General features: G+C 41.4%; 1 protein-coding gene across 3 annotated transcripts in view; it reads right to left on the bottom strand.

The window, feature by feature from the left end:
- The window catches only part of POU6F2 (POU class 6 homeobox 2), a 501581-nt gene that overhangs the window by 10259 nt on the left and 471990 nt on the right, over window positions 1–19332 (bottom strand). For all 3 annotated transcript variants that reach the window (XM_073008947.1, XM_073008946.1, XM_073008948.1), the window contains one exon: window positions 6848–7016. In XM_073008947.1, coding sequence (XP_072865048.1) covers window positions 6848–7016 — 169 coding nt within the window. The remainder of the gene's footprint in view (window positions 1–6847; window positions 7017–19332) is intronic.

Raw genomic sequence — 19332 nt, forward strand, 5'->3', positions numbered from 1 at the left:
TGTCCCGGATTTGCACTTGGTAATGTCCAGTGGGCTGCGGCTGATTCTGGCTGCTCCTTCAGCTCCTCCTCATGTTCACACCACCCAGCCTCCAACCTGCTCCTTGCTTAGCCCGTTTTGTGACCCTGCGTTTAAAGCATGCGTTCCCAATGAGGCTGATATTGGTTCTGAGGGGGAGGTAGGACAAGTCTTAGTACAATGGTGTGGTCCCCCAAAGGGCCATAGTACATCAACAGAGCAGATGTGCAATATATCTGTGATATTAAAATGTTATGGACGGGTGGGGTGGGGAGGAAGGAGGGCAATTAAGATAAACAAACAAACAAAACAAAACACCTAAAAATGCTCCTTGCAGGGAGAGTGGGGTGATAATAAAATAATAGCTGAGAGCTGGGCACGGTGGCTCACGCCCATAATCCCAGCACTTTGGGAGGCCGAGGCGGGCAGATCACGAGGTCAGGAGATCAAGACCATCCTGGCTAACACAGTGAAACCCTGTCTCTACTAAAAAATACAAAAAATTAGCCTGGCGTGGTGGCAGGTGCCTGTAGTCCCTGCTATTCGGGAGGCTGAGGCAGGAGAATGGCGTGAACTGGGGAGGCAGAGCTTGCAGTGAGCCGAGATCGTGTCACTGCACTCCAACCTGGGAAACAGCGAGACTCTGTCTCAAAAAAAAAAAAAAAAAAAAAAAAAAAGCTGAGAAACCCTGGTTTACAGAAGAGAGTACAGAATGGTACAGTGAGAGAGGGGTCTGGCCTCTCTGAGAGAGGGAAGAAGGGTTTGGCAGTCTTGCAAGGGTGTGAGCATGGAGGTTTGAAACTGAAAAAATGGAAAGCTGGAGACATTCCACGTAACAATATCACTTTTAGGACTGTGATTTTCTTAATTTGGCAGGTATAAGAGTCACCGGTTTGGGTCCAGGAATGTGCATTTTTAACAAGTAACATAAGCGATTCTGATGCAGGCGATCTGCTGACAACTACAGAAAGAAATCCTTCTTTGTGGCCCTGGCTCGACCAAGTCTGGGTGTGGTGCCCTCTGTGTGCCATGGTCTCTACTGATCCTTTACCATTATTCAGCAGGCTTCACTACACAGAAAACTTGCGCTCTTACCTGTATAGGACTGATGGGCCAGACAGGTCTGTTGAGCAGGGGCTCCGGAGCAGCCATCCCACCCTGGCCCTTTCCTTACCCCACTCTCACTACATATGGCAAGTGGTCAAGATTTGGGAATCAGCGGGCTGGGAAAGTAAAATTTTTGCTTTTATTAGCCCCATCTCTAGATCAGCTAGATTCAGTTGAATTAACCAGTATGTCAGGGGCAGGTCTTTAATCTGGAAGGGTTTCCATGGTCTACACTAGTCCCAGGGTCTGTGTTGCCACCAGACAGTGGCACAGGATTGGGCAGGTTTATGACTTGGGCTGACATTTTATATAAATGTGTCCTCTCATCTTTCGTCCCTTCCCCTGCTGTCTATTGTTTATGTGTCCTTACTAGTTCCTTGAGACTATCAACTGAATCTGTATGTGTGATTGTGCAGGCTGCTTTTTGTGAGATCACTGACAATAACCAGAGTTGAAAAGGAAGCTATGGACTTTTAGCCTGTGTGCATTGATGGTGTTGTGTGGATTATCAAACTTTCACTTTAAAGCTCAGAGGGATGGGAGCCTGGGCTACTGAGCCCAGTATCTTCCATGAGGCCCCCAAGAAAGAGTTATTCCACCAGGAAGTTGAATTCCTTTTTCTTCCTCTGACTGTTTCCACTCTTGTATTTTCTCCTGGTTCTACTTAGATCCGTGATAAAATAGAAATTCTTATGAAATTTAAACAGGGTGATGGTCTATTGGACAAAGTAGCATCTCTCTGCAAAATTTGTTGATTGCTGGAGGTGAACACTCAGATTTCTTTATATTAGTGTTCTTATCCATAAAACTCAGATGGCAAAATGTTATTGTTACCGTTTTGCTCCATGGGTTCTGAGACTACAAAAATCTTCCCATTCAAAAAAGGAGTCCACTTCTAGATAAACAATAGCTTTACCCTGATTACTACATGTGGGACTTGTCTTCACACTTTGGAAGAATTCATTAGATGGTGTCTGTAAGATGTTTTGAATTCATCAAAAGACTAATGCTCTTTTTTGAATACCAAAGTTTCTGTCTTAAACTCTTGAGGTTGTTTCACTGAGAATAGTTTCCCTTCCTTAAGGAATATATACTTTTTGGCTTGAAAAGGGGAAATAAGAGGTTACTGTGGTAAACAGAGTCCTCCCTGGAATGCTGCCTCAGCTCAGAATTTCACATTCTGTCCTGGGATAGGTCAATCTGGCTTTCTGTCATCTATTCTCCTGGCTCTGGGGAGGTTGGGTTCATTTTAAGGATGAATCTCAAGGCCACCTTGATGGGAACTTCAGGGAAAATCCTCAGATCTCTCACAAGGTGGATCCAGCACTTTTAACCAGCTCTAGGGAAACTCAATCTGGGGCTTCTATGGAGGGCGGAGGAAGTGGCATCTTTTATAGAAGTTTGCTCCAGATTACATGAGCCTGATATATTAAAGACAGGGCCAGAAAATAATAGCAATGAGGGCCAGGGTCCACCCTGAGTCTGACCCTTTGATCAACTTGTAGAGGAATTAACTGGCCTGGGGACTTAGGCTAACATGGCATTGAAAATTGGCAGTGACTCATAAATACAATGATGATGTTTCCAAAATCAAGCCTGGGATGCATGAACTGAAAGTAAAAAAGATTTTTATGGGTGCTAAATGCAAACTGCGTGAAAACAAACCTGCTTTGTAGAATCTGGTTGCACGGTCACTGGGCCCATACTGAATTGAGTGCTCAGGATGCATCAGTCAGGACAGAGTTTTGCTTTATTTTTTATTATTATTATTTTTAAATTTAGCTCCTTCCCACTCTTAGCCCAGGCATCAGTGTAAGGTGCTGCTAAATGGGTTGAATGGTCACCATGCATCAACATCATCTTTCCATGATTCCTGATTTGTAGGATTGTTATGAGAGTAATATACATCTTTAAAGAAGCTTCTAAAGGTATGAATTAATTAATTATCTATCTTATGTAAATAGCTGTCTGCTTTTTAGTGCTAGTCTCACAGCAAATAATGGGCATATTTACCACATATTTCTGAGAAATAGGAAGCCATTTGGGAGTTTGCAATGCAATTTGGGAGAACAGTCTTTTTGCAATATGGTGACCTCTTTGGGATGTAGAAAATGGCATGGATTGTGAATCAGGGTGTTTCACTGTGCTATATGCTATCGGCATGCAACTTTAAGTTCACTTTATAGTTTTGTTTTTTTCTAGAACTAACTATAAGTCATTTGCTGTCTAAGGATCAAGCTTAGGTGTTGAGAAAATGTATACTGGAAAAAAATCCAGCAAGCAATCAAAATCCTAAATCTACCTATTTCTAAACAGTGCACTGTAAATCTTAAACCTGATTGGGACACTTGTCAAGTCACTTGTTTGACTCTTCTTCTGACTTTCTAAAAACCCTGCTTATAAAAACTGTATCCACCTCTGATGATTATGGAGATTGAGCAAGGTTTAACACAAGGCAAGGTGCTAGAAATAAGTACTGTGCAGATTTTCTAATAAGTATGCATGTTTGGTAGTTCTGAGCCCAGATGTGCTGTCCTTTGCATATGAACATCTTGTATCATTACTAAGGTATTAACTCAACATTCTCTTGCTTGCAGTGGGCAAAGCTTTTGTATGATCCACCTATTCTAGTTCATCTGGCATATGGCAGGTTAGCCAACACTAGGATGACAGTCTTTGACAATGACATGGAGGACTCATTGGTCATGGTTTTGACCAAAGTTTTGGTGATATTGTGAAATATATATATATATATATAAACAACACCTTGGTCTTCATCCTTGGTTCCTGGCACAGAGCTCCTTAGACTCTTATAATTTCCTAAAAAATAGGGGTGCTAGGAGCATATTCTGTTCTAATATTTAGTCTTTGACCCCACTTCCTGTCACGGAGTTCCTAAATCCTTTGGAATGTCCTGGATGATAGGAGCATCTTTTGTTCTAATGAGGTGATTCTTAGGGGCTCCTGGATAGCTTCATGATAATGGCAGGTCATCAGAAAGACAAAGCCATGATTAGAAGCTTGAAGCTTTTAGCCCCACCTCGACTCTTTAGGGAGAGAAGAGGGGCTGGAGACTGAGTTAATAATCAATCATGTCTACATGATGCAGCTGCCACAAAAATCACTAAGGTATGGAATTTGGAGAGCTTCCAAGTTGGTGAAAACATCCACATTCTGAGAGAGTGGTGCACTCCAACTCTAAAGGGGCAGAAATTCCTGCATTTGGAATCCTTCCAGACCTCGCCCTGTGTACCTCTTCATCTAGCTGTTCATATGTATTTTTTATCATATCCTTTATAGTAAACCAGTAGATGTATTTCTCTGCGTCCTGTGAGCCATCATAGCAAATTATGGAACCAGAGGGTTATGATCCATGTACTATTCATTCTGTAGTTGGGTTTTGAGACAGAAGGGAATTAACTAAACAACATGCTCAAAATTTGTGGCAACTCTAAGTCCAGCAATGGGTTAGGGCATAATGCAACCCTAGTGGTACTGTTAGACTCTCTTGGCCTGCAGAGACAACTGTGGAGCTAGCTTGGTGTCATTCAGGCTCTGCATAAGGGTTTGAAGTTTCCAGCTTCAATTGCATGTGGTAAAAGAGTCTCTCTTTCCTAAGTCTATGTATTTTATACCAAGGATATGTAATATGGTTCACTCATCATAAACCTAGAACTTATATGTCCCACTGGCTACTGTGCAGTGGAAGTTCCATCTGGCCCATTAAAGTATCTCTGTTACTGATTTCTGAAAAAGGCTAATCCTTCACTGCCCAGCTGTGACAAGGGACTAGAGAGAACCTAATTCCATCCATCTGACTGTCTGCTGTCTGCCCATCCACTCATTCATCTTTCTGTCCATCTTACACATATTAACTATTTACCTTGTGTGAAACGTTGTATTAGTAGGAGGTTGTTTGTACTTCTTTTTCATATTTAACTTATTTCTTCTCTGTAAAATGCTAAACTTTGGTTCCTTTTCTTTCAGGACCAAAGCTTAACAGCCTATCCTAAATTTATGACCTTGCTGCCATTTAGAAATGGAGTATTTTGCAAAAACTTATACAGAATATTGAATTGTAACAAAGTTTGACTCTTTTCCCCAGGAATTTTTTTTTAATTAGGGGAAATCTGACTATAATTAAATTTGCTTTATCCTTAACTTTATGCAAGTCAGACTAGAGTTTCTGGAGAGGGTTGTATATCTAAACAACCTAAAATATAGCTGATGGAAAATGCATATGTATCCTGAAACTCTGGTGTTGACCCATCTTTAAGATCAACAGCATCCAGGTTAGTCTGGTGAAGTACCTGGGCATTTTTTCTTTTTTTGAGATGGAGTTTTGCTCTTGTTGCCCAGGCCGGAGTGCAATGGCGCAATCTCGGCTCACTGCAACCTCCGCCTCCCGGGTTCAAGCGATTGTCTTGTCTCAGTGTCCCGAGTAGCTGGGATTGCAGGTGCATGCCACCATGCCCAGCTAATTTTTGTATTTTTAGTAGAAACCCAGTTTCATCATATTGGTCAGGGCGGTCTTGAACTCCTAACCTCACATGATCTGCCCGCCTTGGCCTCCCAAAGTGCTGGGGTTACAGGCATGAGCCACTGTGCCCGGCCTACCCAGGCATTTTAACATCTTTCCATAATGCCTCATTCCGTTTTCTTCCCTACCCACAAGCATCTTTCTTGCCTGAATTATCAGTATAATTGAATATAGACATACATGCATGTAATTATTTTTCTTTTTTGAGGAGAATTACTTGTCAGGGAGGTCATGGCAACCCTCCATTTTTCTTTAAGATTTGCCCCATGATATGTAAGATCCTACTGTTCCTGTTGTAACAGGTCATTCATGACACTTGACCAAACACAGATCCTCACATGTCCTCATTTTATGGCACAGATGCCTATGCAGGCATCCATAGCTGCTGGATTTTTGGTCCCTGGTGAATTGCAATCTATGCACATGTTCCACAGTTTTATAGATAAGTCAAAACTACATTAACGGTGACTGACATTAAATCAGACCATTATCCCATCCATCTTAACATGCTGTTATTTGCATGTGATAAATACACTACCTATCCCTAGGGCCAAATACCATTCTAATAACTATATATATACATATATAGGCTATTTAGGGAGGCAGACTTGCAGGCTTATCCTATTTTATGAATGGTTGTTCAGAGATTTCTCATCTGATTCTGGCCCATGCAGCTTCCCCCACATGCCACTTGAGGTGGCTTATTGTATGCACACACCCACCCGCCCACAGGCATGCTCTCTTTTATTTCCTCTGACACCTACAAATAGAACGGCAGGGGACTTCAAACACACAGAAAAGCAGCTTGACCTGCCAACTGAGTGCCTGTTGTTGGTTATTTCAGTTGTGAGCTATGTGGCTCATGCCCTGAAAGCTGATCAGTTGCTACCTTCTGAAGTGGCAGGACTGACTCAGCACATCAGCAACCACTTAAGATGGAACCCGGTCCTTGATAGCCACTAATCCGGGGAGTGTGCTTTGGGGGCCTGCTTCCCTAAGGAACCATCTGGTCCTGGGGACGGACTTCATCTCTGTATTGACCTAGCAGTGCCAGGAAATTCCTCTGCAGCGTTGAGAGAAAGAGAGAGCAAGAGAGAGTGAGAGAGAGACAAGAAGGAAGACATTGCAAATAGGCAACAAGAAGGCCACCGTGATTTAAACCGAGCCAGAAAGGATACTTACTGCTGACTAACTGGCCCACGCTCAAAGCTGAAGAAGAGGAGGATGAGGAGGAAGAAGAGGAAGCCTGCCGGACGGGACTTTGAGACATGGATGCTTGGCTGTGAGCCAGGTGCAGAAGGTTGCCTTGGGAGGCTGCTTGACCCACTGACGTCTGGGAGGGTTGGTGGAGCTACATGAGGGGATGTAAAAAAAAATACACAAATGAATGAAAAATTAGGGGGAAAATGCCTGGGAACAGAAGTTTCATCTGGGGGTGAATCATTTTATTTCCAAGAATATATACTTCTCAGGAAGAGTGCACACACTACACAGCAGGCAGGCATTTTTTTTTTTTTTTTTTTGTAGAGCACATATTGCCACTTGCTTGACAGGCATTTTATTAGTAATTCTAAATATATTATTAATTCCCTACTTGGCTTGTTAGAGCACCTAATTTTCTACATTTCTCGACCCTGGCATATGGCTGGACCTTTCTGTCTATTCATACAATTACAGCACACTTGACAGGCTTCTCAAATAAGTATAGATAAAATATAACACCATCAACTCAGACTGGGAAAGTAAAACTTAAAGGTGTGGCTGTGCCCCACCATTTTATCCTATGTAACTGGTATTTTTAGAAAAGTTCCAATGTAGGCTGAGTGTGTGTGGGAACTTCCTCCTCTTACAGACTCTAGAGTCTGGATGGGTTTCCGTGGAGTTGATAAAATGCTCTCTGATATCCTAAGGAAAATTCAGAGAGAAGATGGGGAGTCAGGACAAAAATTTCCAGTGGGATTTCTAGCTCTCAGTTGTGACTTTCTAACTCTGTGCCAGCCACTGTATTAAAGACATTGACTAATTTTCCTATCAGCCTGTGGTGTGGGTACTATTTCCACCCCTCTCTCACAAACGGGGAAGCTGAGGCACAGAGAAGCTAAAGGATTTTATAGGTTCAGCCAGCAAGTGCAGAGGAGCTGGTCTCTGGACACATGAAGTCTGACCCTGGGACCCGGGCTCTTAGTCACGACGCCACAAGGAAGAATTAATTTAATTTTTAAAATTGTGTGTGTGGTAAGGAAGGCTGTCTTTATATCCATTTATTCATGATTCCTCTACAGGTTATCAAAGGACTGTTGTTCTGAGAGGTGAGAGGAGCTCAGCTGAGGAGAGAAAGGAGAGAGGGAAGGGAAATGCTTGCAGGTTCTAGGTCTACTTGGAGGCCCAGGAGGGATGTCTCTCCATCATTTCTTTTTTCTTCTCCTGGAAAGCTGCCATAAGGGCAGGCCAGGACCCCAAGCAGGTAGACAATGAGCCTCAGCATTAGCCACCTTTGTTGATTGGATGTAGCATTTTTTGGTTTGCAAAGTGCTTTCATATCCATCGTCATTCTCACAGAGGTGTAGCAAGGCTTTTGTAAAAAGGAATCAGGCTGTGAGTAGAATTAGGTCAGGACCTGAACTTTGGTGGGAGAGAGAGCTACCCCCCAAACAGGCACCAATCTGAGAAGGTCTACCACCTTGTTAGCACCTAAGAGCCAGCCTGGGGTGTTTCAACTTCATATTTGTCACTGCTTTCCCAGTGTGTGTGTGTTCATTTTTCATTCAACTTTATTGAGATGTAATTTACACATAATAAAATAAATCCATTTTAAACACAGAGTTTGATGAGTTTTGTCAAATGTGTACACATGTGAAACCACCACCACAATCAAGTTATAGAACCTTCTAATCATTCCACAATGCTCCCTCCTCTCCTTTGTCATCAATTTCCCCTCAACTTCCTGCCCTAGACAGCCACTACCCTGATTTCTGTCACTCTGGATTCATTTGTCTGAGTCCAGAAATGGAATCATACAGTATGTACTCTTTTTGTATCTGACTTCTTTTGCTTGGCATACTGTTTTTGAGATTCATTCATTTTGTTGCATGTCTTGGTAGTTCAGTTTTTTTTTTTTTATTGCTGAATAGTATTCCCTTCCATACATATATGAATATGGTATGTTGTTTATGAATTCATCTGTTGGTGGGTATTTGGGTTGTTTCCAGTTTGGGGCCATGATGAATAAAGGTGTTATATAAACATTAATGAACAAGGTTGTGTGTCTACTTGTGTTTTTGTTTCTCTTATGTAAATACCTAGGAGTGGAACTGCTGGATCATACTGTAAATGCATGTTTAACTTTCTTAGAACCTCCCAAACTGATTTCCAAAGTGGTTGTACCATTTTATGTTCCCACCAGCAATGTACCAGAATTCTATTTGCTCCACATTCTCCCTAACACTTAGGATCATCATGCTTTCTAATTCTCTAAAGTGTTTTTATCAAATTAATATTTTTCCTTCAAACAATTGTTAGTTAGTTAGAACATCCGCAAATGTTCTTAAGGAGCTCTTTTCCCTTCTGGTCCCCTGTGGCAATAATAATGGCTCCCCGACTCACATGGTATTCCTATGCAGCAGATGTGCCTGGCAGGATTACGTGAAGTAAATAACCAGCCTGTGTGGCTGCTGAACATTAGAATCCAGGCTCCCATCCCATAGTGCAGGGATCTTCCCAGGAAACCACTTTGTGCCTCCTACAGAATTGCCTGCAGTTACATTTCAAGTGAACAGCTGTATTGTTGCTCAGCTATGCAAAGTAGAGGCTAGATTACAAACCAAAGACAGTTACAATTGACATGGGATCCCAAATTAATATGCATCAAGCATCTGCCAAAGGTAATTAGCCAAACTGCTGAGCACATAATCAACAATTGAATCTAGTAAATTTTATACTGTAGGGACACACATTAAAGATTAAATCTATTTTTAATTTGCTTAATAAAATGTGATGGATATTTGCATGTCAATCTACCCCCTATAACCTATTGAGTTGTCCTTCTAAATACTGTTACTTGGCAAAAGCTTTTTACGGTTTTGAGTTACTAAATCGTGAGATTGTCTTCAGTTTTACCATTGCATCAATGTTTTATTGGCCCTGGGTGTGGTAAAGAACCATCAAGGAACTGGAAAAGACACCAATTTAAATATTTCTTCCTCAGACACAACACAGTAAAGAAAAAATTACTAGGCTGCAATCTTGCTTAAAAGTCACCAGAGCAAGCTAGGGCTTATGCATTAAGCTAGGCAAGAGAAGAAATTTGAGATGAAAAGAAAATAATTATTTTAAGAACTTGTTCCATGTCCATACAGTCAAAAGGAGAGTCAAAAGGAATCTAAGATGTCTAAGAATCTAATAAAGATATTTTTCTTCCAAAGTAAATAATCATTTCTTTTAGGACACTGGGGTCCTACTTACCTCTATAGTTCAACCAGACAGTTCAGAAAAACCAACACAAATTCTGCAAATTTCTTACTTGTCAAGGATCGAGAAGATTATATAAGCAGTGGCATCTTAATGGAGCCCACAGATTTCATTCCAATTGCCAGTGTAAATGTGTATCTGTTAATTCTAGAATCATTTGCAAGCTCAGATAGAATAACCTATTGTATATGTCAAAATCAGCCCAGAGACCGACCTCTCGCCTTCATAACGTCTTTCCTTAGAAAAACAGGACTTCAGAGGTACCACTTCTATGACCTTCCATCTCTAAAACTGTAATTCTTTCAGGTAAACTATGAAATATAGCACTATGTCATTGGAATTCTTAGTTTAATGTTTTTAGTGTATTAATCTTTAGAAATTTTATGCTTAAATATATTTATCAAATAAGAAAAGACAAAGCAGAGATTTGAGCTAGTTTATGAAACAGCTCTGGGGTTCAATATAAAAAATTAATATATGTTAAATAAGCAGCATTAGGAATATGTTATTTAATCTGATTTAATTATGTTGTTGTTTTGGACACTGACTTAATGTAAAAATCGTGTATACTTGTATTGCATAACTATTGGCAAAAGAAATAGACACTTAAATACTAGGACGTAACTGGACACAAAAGTTGGAATAGTTTACCAAAAGAAAATGCGGGGAGTTAGGGAATAATCAGAAGCAGAAAAAAAAGTTTCTTTTCCTTCCTGGAGGGAAAGGGAAACTTAGATGCTTCTATAAAGGCAGATGTTTTATTACATTGTCTTATTTTTGAAAGGCCAAATATATGGGTAATGTTTACTGGATACTTCTTACCTGTTTTTGTATCTATTATTTAAAATCCTGGCAATAGTCCTCCTTTTTAGGTATTGGTGATACCATTACAGAAGAGGAAAAGAGACTTAAAAAGATGAAATTACTTACTTGGGATTACACAGCTGGTACAAGTAAGCTTTGAATCCAGGTAAGTCTGACTCAAGAGCCAGCACTCCTTCCACTATGCCCCGCTGCCTCTCAACTCCCCGATCATTGGAGATGAGCAGTTACAGGTCAGGGAAACAGCAGGGAGCACTAGCTGGGAAGCGTGGGACCAAATGAGGTATGTTCAAACTGATAGATCACGGTGAGCTACACTTTCAAGTTGATCAGCCATAGTGTAGATCATCATGATCTATCAATGTGGTTTTTTTTTCCTAATATAAAATTTCAAATATTTTTCTGGTTTAAGAATTATTGCCTGCAGTTCCCTATTTAAAATGTCATATTTGAAAGAAAACATGGTTCTCTCAAGTGGCTAGAAGATTATCCAAAAATAATGTTATGATTTTAGTGCAGTCTGGGGACACATCTCAGATGCAGTTGCCTACAGATTGTTCTTTGCTTGATATAATTAATTCTGGTTATCTGTACTACCCCCAAACTTACTCTTCTCAGTATTGTATCCTGTTTATATGATCGTCTTTTCTGTTTATTCACCATACTGTTAGTAGACTGCCTAAAGGAGCTTGAGTTTCTGTCCGTCTAAGTTTACGTAATCACTTTCTTGCCTTTTTTTGAGCTGTGAGCCAGTTGTAAATAGGCTGAGAGCATGGAGAATCTGCAAGAAGAAAAAAGGAACAGCTCATGTGAGCCTGTGGCTGTGCCTTTTCCAGAGGAGGAGGACTAGGTGTCCATCCCACACACAGAATGACAAACGGAGCACAGGATGCAGCGTCTGAAAAGCTTTCTACGTCCTGTTGGCTCTCACAGGCTTGCTCTCTTGGTTTGTTTTTATTGGTTGGCACTGCCAGGGTGTTTAATATATTCACCAAAAATAGATTGAAATAACAGCACACTGTAAAGGCTTTCTTGATTTTCTGTACCACTGATTCCCAGGTATCTTCTATGTGTTTCGCGGTTTTAATAATAATATTTTAGTTTCTGGAATAAATCATCTTCTAATTAAATGTGTGATTGATATTAAAATAAGTGGGGTGGCAAGTGTCTTGGAAGGTGGAATAAAATGCAGAATGTACTAGGCAAGTTGGAAAAGTGAATGCATATAAACAGAAAATTCAAATGGGATTAAATATAGAGAAACTCACTTGGGGAGGAAAAATCTCTCTAAATCTGCAAAGGCAAAATGAAGGAGGGCTGGCCTTCTACAAAGATGTCAGAGAGCCATAGTGAACCCCAGGCTGAACCCTCCCTGTGCTGCAATGGAGGCAGTGAATACAACCCAGAGGGGCCTCACAGAAGCCAGAGTATGTGGGGAGGGCATTGCTACTTGCCCTCCCTGCCTGCCCTAGTTGGCATTTTTTTGAGGAATGTGTACCTTGGAATAGCTTGAAGAGAAATTAAATCAGTGCTTCTCAAGATTTAGTTGCATCAGAATCACCTGGAGGTCTGTTAGAGCACAAATCCCTGGGCTCCACCCTGACTTTCTGATTTAGTAAGCCTGGGTTGGGGCTCAAGAATTTGCATATCTAACAAGTTTTCAGGTGATGCTGCTACTGTGGGTTGGAGGACTACACAGATTTTGGAAGGAGCTTCTCTTGGAAAAAGAGTTAAAGCACGTGGATCTGCTATGTCTAGACAAAAGAAGCCAGAGCCCAGACATAATAAGAACTTTGATTAACTAGGAGGGTATAATGAATGCCTGAGCCTTACTGAGGAATTCATTCTACTGTGGACAAGAGCACAAATTAAATTTGCTGAGAAATTTAGGGTTGACATCAGGATGGTCTACCTTAAAACATTTGGAGGACCTGGAATATGATACAAAGGAGATTTTAGCTATCTTTGTGGAAAATTTGAAAAGAGGAGGAAGTTATCCTTTTGGCAGGGCTTAGGAGACTTACTGGGTTTTGCTTCCTGCTTTATTCTATGACAGTGAAACATCTCTTTAATGCAAGTAGGAAGAAGAGCCCCACATGTGAGGGTCCAGTACATGCACCACCTATCAGCAGGGGAGTAAGTATGGCAGAAACACCAATGGCCTCAAGATAGAGAAGGACAGCAGCATATCCCGTACCAGGCACTATGAAGACATGAGGAAGTGGGGAGTGTCAGAATGAGAGAAGGATTTAGTGGAGATACCTCAACATAGGCAGAGAAGGCCAAAGCAGTCACGAAACAAGCTTGGAACGTGCAATGAAAGCTCAGCAGGTACAAATGATGGAATGGAAGTTAGAGTTCAGTGCAGAGCTGCAAATGAGGGATTACATGCAATTGAGATAATGAGGTGGGAGAGCATGGAGAGAGGAAGGGGTTGACATTCAGAAAAGAAATAAACAGAGAAGACAGTGCTGCATGGAAGGACTTCCCAAGCCTCTGGTAGGCACAAATTTGGAACATACTGGGAAGTGGCAGAAGTCACAGAATTGGAAAGACATAGAAGGGCCGGAGCTGGGCTTCTCTGGAAGCATGGCTAGGATGCTGGTGTCCTAGACAGTGAAATACGATAATTTGGCAGCAATTAAGCAAAACACAAGTGACTGAGCACCCACCATGGGCTGGGTCGTGAACTGTGTGGATGAGGCTGAATCAGTTTGGTCGCTACTTTTCAAATGTAAACTCCTAATGATGATAGAGTTTGACAAAAATGAATGGAGTGGGTGAAGGTGGGACAAGGAGCAGAGATGAAGGAGAAATGCTTCACAGAGAGCATTCCGAGAGGCTTTACAGAGGAGGGAGGGATTCAGGGCAGAGGAGGGAGAGTGGATCCAGATCCCAGAGGATGCATAAGCAGGAGCTTGTCAGACAGGGAAGGTGGGAAGAGGTTCCAGGCCAGGGGCACAGAATGCACAGAAAGTACGAATGAACTGTGTCAGCCGAACTTGGCAGGGAGTGAGACCAGAGAAGTGAGCTATCCAGATACATGGCTGGAAGGTCAAAGGGCTGCTCTGCGTTGGGACCACCCATATACATTTCACTCACCTAGGCAAACCCTTAGTCTATTTTAGATACCTGGTGGGTGGGAATGCCTCATTTCTATCTCATTCTGGGTGGCTTGAGAAAAAACTAAGAATCAGTGATTCAGGCCAGGGCTAGGAAGGAACACTGATTTTTTTTGAAAATTAGTAAGTGAATACATTTTTGTATTTACTTGAAAAATAATGGATGGATTTTGATAATTGCATGGCATTTTAAGAGAGCTAATTTGAATATGCTATCTCTCATTGGTTTTCTGTTAGTACCAAGATTACTTTTTGAGGAAAAACTTTGTGCCTTCATGGATGGTAGTCTCCAAGTATTACAGCTATGGTATTTAACTTTTGAAAAATCTTAATGCTTTGATTTTGCAAGTTGCAGATTTTTTTCCTTTCATTTGTCTCTCTCCGCCTTAATGATACTAAAAAGTCCTGTTAACTTTTGTCCGGATTTAGTCAAAAGGAGAATAAATCTACACAAAAATAATGTCTGTGTGGCTTAAGAAGAAACTACTAATTCATAGGTACGGGGCAATCAGGGAAAGAAAACCAGGGCCTCTGGAGTGACCCTGACTATGGGAGGTGTTCACCATATGCCACAGCAGCTGTAGAATCCCTTAGAGGAAGCAAAAGGTTGCTTTTGAGCTCCACTAAGTATTTTTGTATTAAGTAATTTTTTTTCATGCACACAAAGATTCTCATCACTCTCTTATTTTCATCTGGTTGGTTGTTTGTTTGAGACAGTCTCACACTGTAACCCAACCTGGAGTGCAGTGGTGCGATCTCGGGTCACTGCAACGTCTGCCCCCCCAGGCTCAAGAGATTCTCGTGCCTCAGCCTCCCAAGCAGCTGGGACTACAGGCGTGCACCACCACACACAGCTAACTTTTTGTATTTTAGTAGAGATGGGGTTTCACCATGTTGCCCAGGGTGGTCTCGAACTCCTGAATTCAGGAGATCTACCTGCCTCGCCCTCCCAAAGTACTGGGATTATAGGCATGAGGCACCATGCCCAACCTTCATCTGGTTTTCTTCTGACTTTTATTTTCTGGTGTTGCTCACCAAGGATTTCTGATGTAATACAGTGGAAGTTAAATTTAGGGCTGTCAAATACTGGTGTATGTAAAAAAAAAAATACTGTTTGTATTTCAGATGATCCTTTGCACGTTCTTCTCTCATCATTGGAATGAATCATCATCAGTGTGTTGGATACTACATTCTTAGATTCAGGCTCTTTTAATTAATGGTAGGCAGAGGTGAAAATCAAATTAAAGATGTCATTACTTTTATTAAATTAAAACAAATCATTCCAGGTCATCTGGTCTGACAGTCCTATACTTTACTTCATGGAAGTGGACTTCTTTCTGAGTATGAGTTAGGGAGCTCTCTGTTCCTGTAATTTATGACATATTTTACCATCAGAACTATGCTCTTGTGAGATCAAACATTTGTCATAAATCACATGAAAAAATAAATTGAGAAACTTCTCTACTGTATGACAGAAATCCTTTATTTTTTTAGTGGTTGTTCATATTATATTTCTTCAATGTAAAGGGTAATATTTAAAGAAAATATTGAAGACCACTATCCTTATGCCTCTTGAGCTTTTAACTTTTTGACTCAGGGGATTTTATGATCTGCGAGCCTCAGAATCACAGCTTTTACATCTGGGACTCACACTTGTGCATCTCCTGTCAATTTGCCCAACTTGTTAGCTTGATTGCATGTTCTCATGATGTCTCAACTGGAGCCAATGCCAAGAAATAAAGTCATTCATTTATTTCTACCATTTCCATGGTATTTATGACCGGGTTCACCATCAGTTTTCTGGGTATTCCTGGGACTAGGACAGACCACTGGCACATGCCTTGAACAAGAGGGACAGGTCCGTTGGTGCCTGCCGTGACTTGGGTATTTGAGATGGTTCCCGCATCGCTCTTTTCAGCTGTGCTCATGTGTTCTCTCAGCGTGCACATACGAGAGAGGTGCACATATGTGTACTGGTTAAGGGAGCCTGCTCTTCGGGATGCTGTTGTAGCTGACATGTTGGTTGGGGTGTACTTTGTTGGATTTGCAAGGTACATCCCCAAGAAGCTGGCTGGTTTTTCCAGTTGCTAATCTCCAATCCTGCAGTGAAGGGGACAGTGGTGGTGGTTAGACTAGCAGAGGACTGACCACATGTTGCTGCAGTAGGAACAAGTTTTCGTTCCGGGGCCGACAGATGCTGCGTGAGAAGGCTCCTGAGGTGTGCCTGGGCCTGTGAGAAAGACTGTGGACATGGATTACTGATATCTGCTGTGAGCAAGGGGTTAGGAGTGGCACCATTCCTGCATCTTATTTGCTATTTCTTGGTTAGGTCTTTCTCCTCCTGGATCAAAACTGTCCTACTCCTGATCTAGAGCTGCAATTTTGTGTCACAGCTGTAGTCTATCACCCGCACTCACCTTTGAAATTCAAGGTGAGAGTGAGAGCTACTTTATATTAAATGTTAATGATTTCTGACTAATTCATCACCTTTTTGGCAATTTACAACTGGCTTTGCTGACAGAAAAGGTTTTTAGCAGATTGTAGAAAAAGAGGCCAATTTCTCCATCTTTTCCCCCAGAGATAATTTTGAACACATAGTTGGAACAGATGAAACTAGGGTTTAAAAGGCCAATGAAAGATAGAGAACCTTGCCTTATTTGAGGAACCACTTAGAAGGTAGAGAATCTAACGGAAATAGTGTAAATAGTAAATAGTGAAATAAACCAGCTGAGAGATGGGGGGAAGAAAAGTTCTTAATGATAAGATTGGCAGAGACTGCTTGGGATAAAGCTGAGGAAGAAGAGGTGGCTTCCCAGGCTACAGATTTAGATTTCGAGTGAGAAGACAAAGTCTCTGTCTCTGGAAAGTGTACGGATTCAGACCTTGCTGGGATTCTTCTAGTGTTGGCTCCCTCGCTGGGTGAAGTTCCCTTGTTAAATACTCTAAAAGATCCCTTCACTTCTCCCTCATGGTACTTACTGCTGTCTTAGGGACATATTTGCACAAGTCTTTGGTGAATGTACATCTTCCTCACTACACTATAAGCTTCATGAAGGAAGAGTTCATGGCATCTGTCTTGCCCGCCAACACAGCCTAGCTTCCTGGTACCAATGCCAGACACATGGTAGGTGGTCAATAAATATTTCCGTTAAATAGATTTTTTTTTGTACTCATTGAACAAGCAACTGGATTTTCCAAGCATAGTCTCTGAGAGTCACCAAGAATGGGCTTGTTTTCATGGTTGGATCAGGAGCCAAATGCAGGCAATGACTGAGGTCTCTGGAAGGCTATTTCTGCATTGTTGTAGATAAATGATAATATTGGGACTTTCTTCTTGCCTTCTCTTTATATTTTATTTCCTGGCTAACTGCTTTACATTATACAGCTTTCTGACTTCACATAAAGCCATGTGCTCGGTTATATACTCACTCTTAGTCTTCATCATTCCTGTCCACCATCTTTCTTTTGTTAGTGTACACTCCAGCTTTAACTCTGGGTCTTAGCCTTGCCCACCTCTCACTTCTTAACTCACTCAGCTAAGGAGCTCATTTCAACACGTTTCAAACAGGGACAATCCAGACTTTAAAAAGTTGTAACAGAGAAATAGAGGAATTGATGTGTCTTCATTGCTTTACTTAATTTTATTTCTGCAGCATTTGATGCTCGTCCACTTCCTACTTTTTTGAAACACTTGGATGCTAGATCACCACACTCTGGGTTTCTCTTCTAGTTACCCAATCATTTCTTCTCTCATTTTTCCTCCTCCATTCCTTAAATGCTGGTGTTTTCCAGGAGGGACTCCTTGGTCTTCCTTCCCTTGCTTCTCATGCTTTTTCCAATTTTTTTCTTCCCTTGCTCCTCTTGCTTTCTCTGGTGTCTCCTTTGTTTTCAGCTACAACAAATGTACTCATGACTTGACTCCCATATACTCATGACTCAACTCCAAGTACATGCTCTCATTAATTCTTTTTTGTGTTTTGCTATAGACTCCTAAATGGTTTGCTCACAGTAGATGGTTTACTTCAGTTCAACGTCTGTAGTGCCAGCAGAGTTATTTTCTTGAAAAAAAAAAAAAAAAAGCTAAGCATGCCATTCTTCTTTTAAAATACCTCTAACACATTTAGCAGGTTCTGTTCCCCATGCCACCCAACTGGGTGAGTCCCCTCCAACAGGGGTTGTCAGACACCCTACATAGGAGTGATCCTACTGGCATCAGGTTGGTGCCCCTTGAGGTCAGAGGTCCCAGAAGAAGGAAGAGGCACCCATCTTTGCTGTTCTCCAGAATCCTTGAATGATATAACCAGGCACGGGAGCGAATCAGATGAGTAGGGCCTGAAGTGAACCCCCAGCAAACTGTAGCAGCCCTGAGAAGATGGACTTGACCTTTGAAAGAAAAACAAGCAGAAAGCAACAACAACAGCATCATCATCAACAACAACAACAAGCCCCCACAAAAACCCCATCCAAGGATCAGCAGCCTCAAAGACTAAAACTAGACAAACTCACAAAGATGGGAAAAAATCAATGAAAAAATGCTGAAAACCCAGAAGACCAGAGTACCTTTTCTCCAAATGATCATAACGTCTCTCCAACAAGGGCACAGGACTGGATGGAGGATCAAATGGACTAATTGACAGAAATAGGCTTCAGAAGATAGATAATAAAAACTATGGTGAGCTAAAGGAGCATATTCTGACCCAAGGCAAAGAAGCTAAGAACCTTGATAAAAGGTTTGAGGAATTGCTAACTACCACAACCAGTTTAGAGAGGAACATAAATGACCTGATGGAACTGAAAAACACTGCATGAGAACTTTGTGAAGCATACACAAGTATCAATAGCCAAATTAATCAAGTGGAAGAAAGGATATTAGAGTTTGAAGACCACCTTGCTGAAATAAGGCATGCAGACAAGACTAGAGAAAAAAGAATGAAAAGGAATGAACAAAGCTTCCAAGAAATACAGGACTTCATAAAAAGACCAAACCTATGATTGATTGGAGTACCTGAAGGAGATAGGGAGAATGGAAACAAGCTGGAAACACACTTCAGGATATTATCCAGGAGAACTTCCCCAACCTAGCAAGAAAGGCCAACATGCAAATACAGGAAATATAAAGAAAACCATTAAGATATTCCATGAGAAGATCAACCACAAGTCACATAATCATTAGATTCTCTTAAGGGCAAAATGAAGGAAAAACTGTTAAGGGCAGCTAGAGAGAAAGGCGAGGTCACCTACAAAGGGAAGTCCATC

The sequence above is a fragment of the Chlorocebus sabaeus genome, chromosome 21, assembly GCF_047675955.1.
Source record: "Chlorocebus sabaeus isolate Y175 chromosome 21, mChlSab1.0.hap1, whole genome shotgun sequence".
Taxonomy (NCBI): domain Eukaryota; kingdom Metazoa; phylum Chordata; class Mammalia; order Primates; family Cercopithecidae; genus Chlorocebus; species Chlorocebus sabaeus.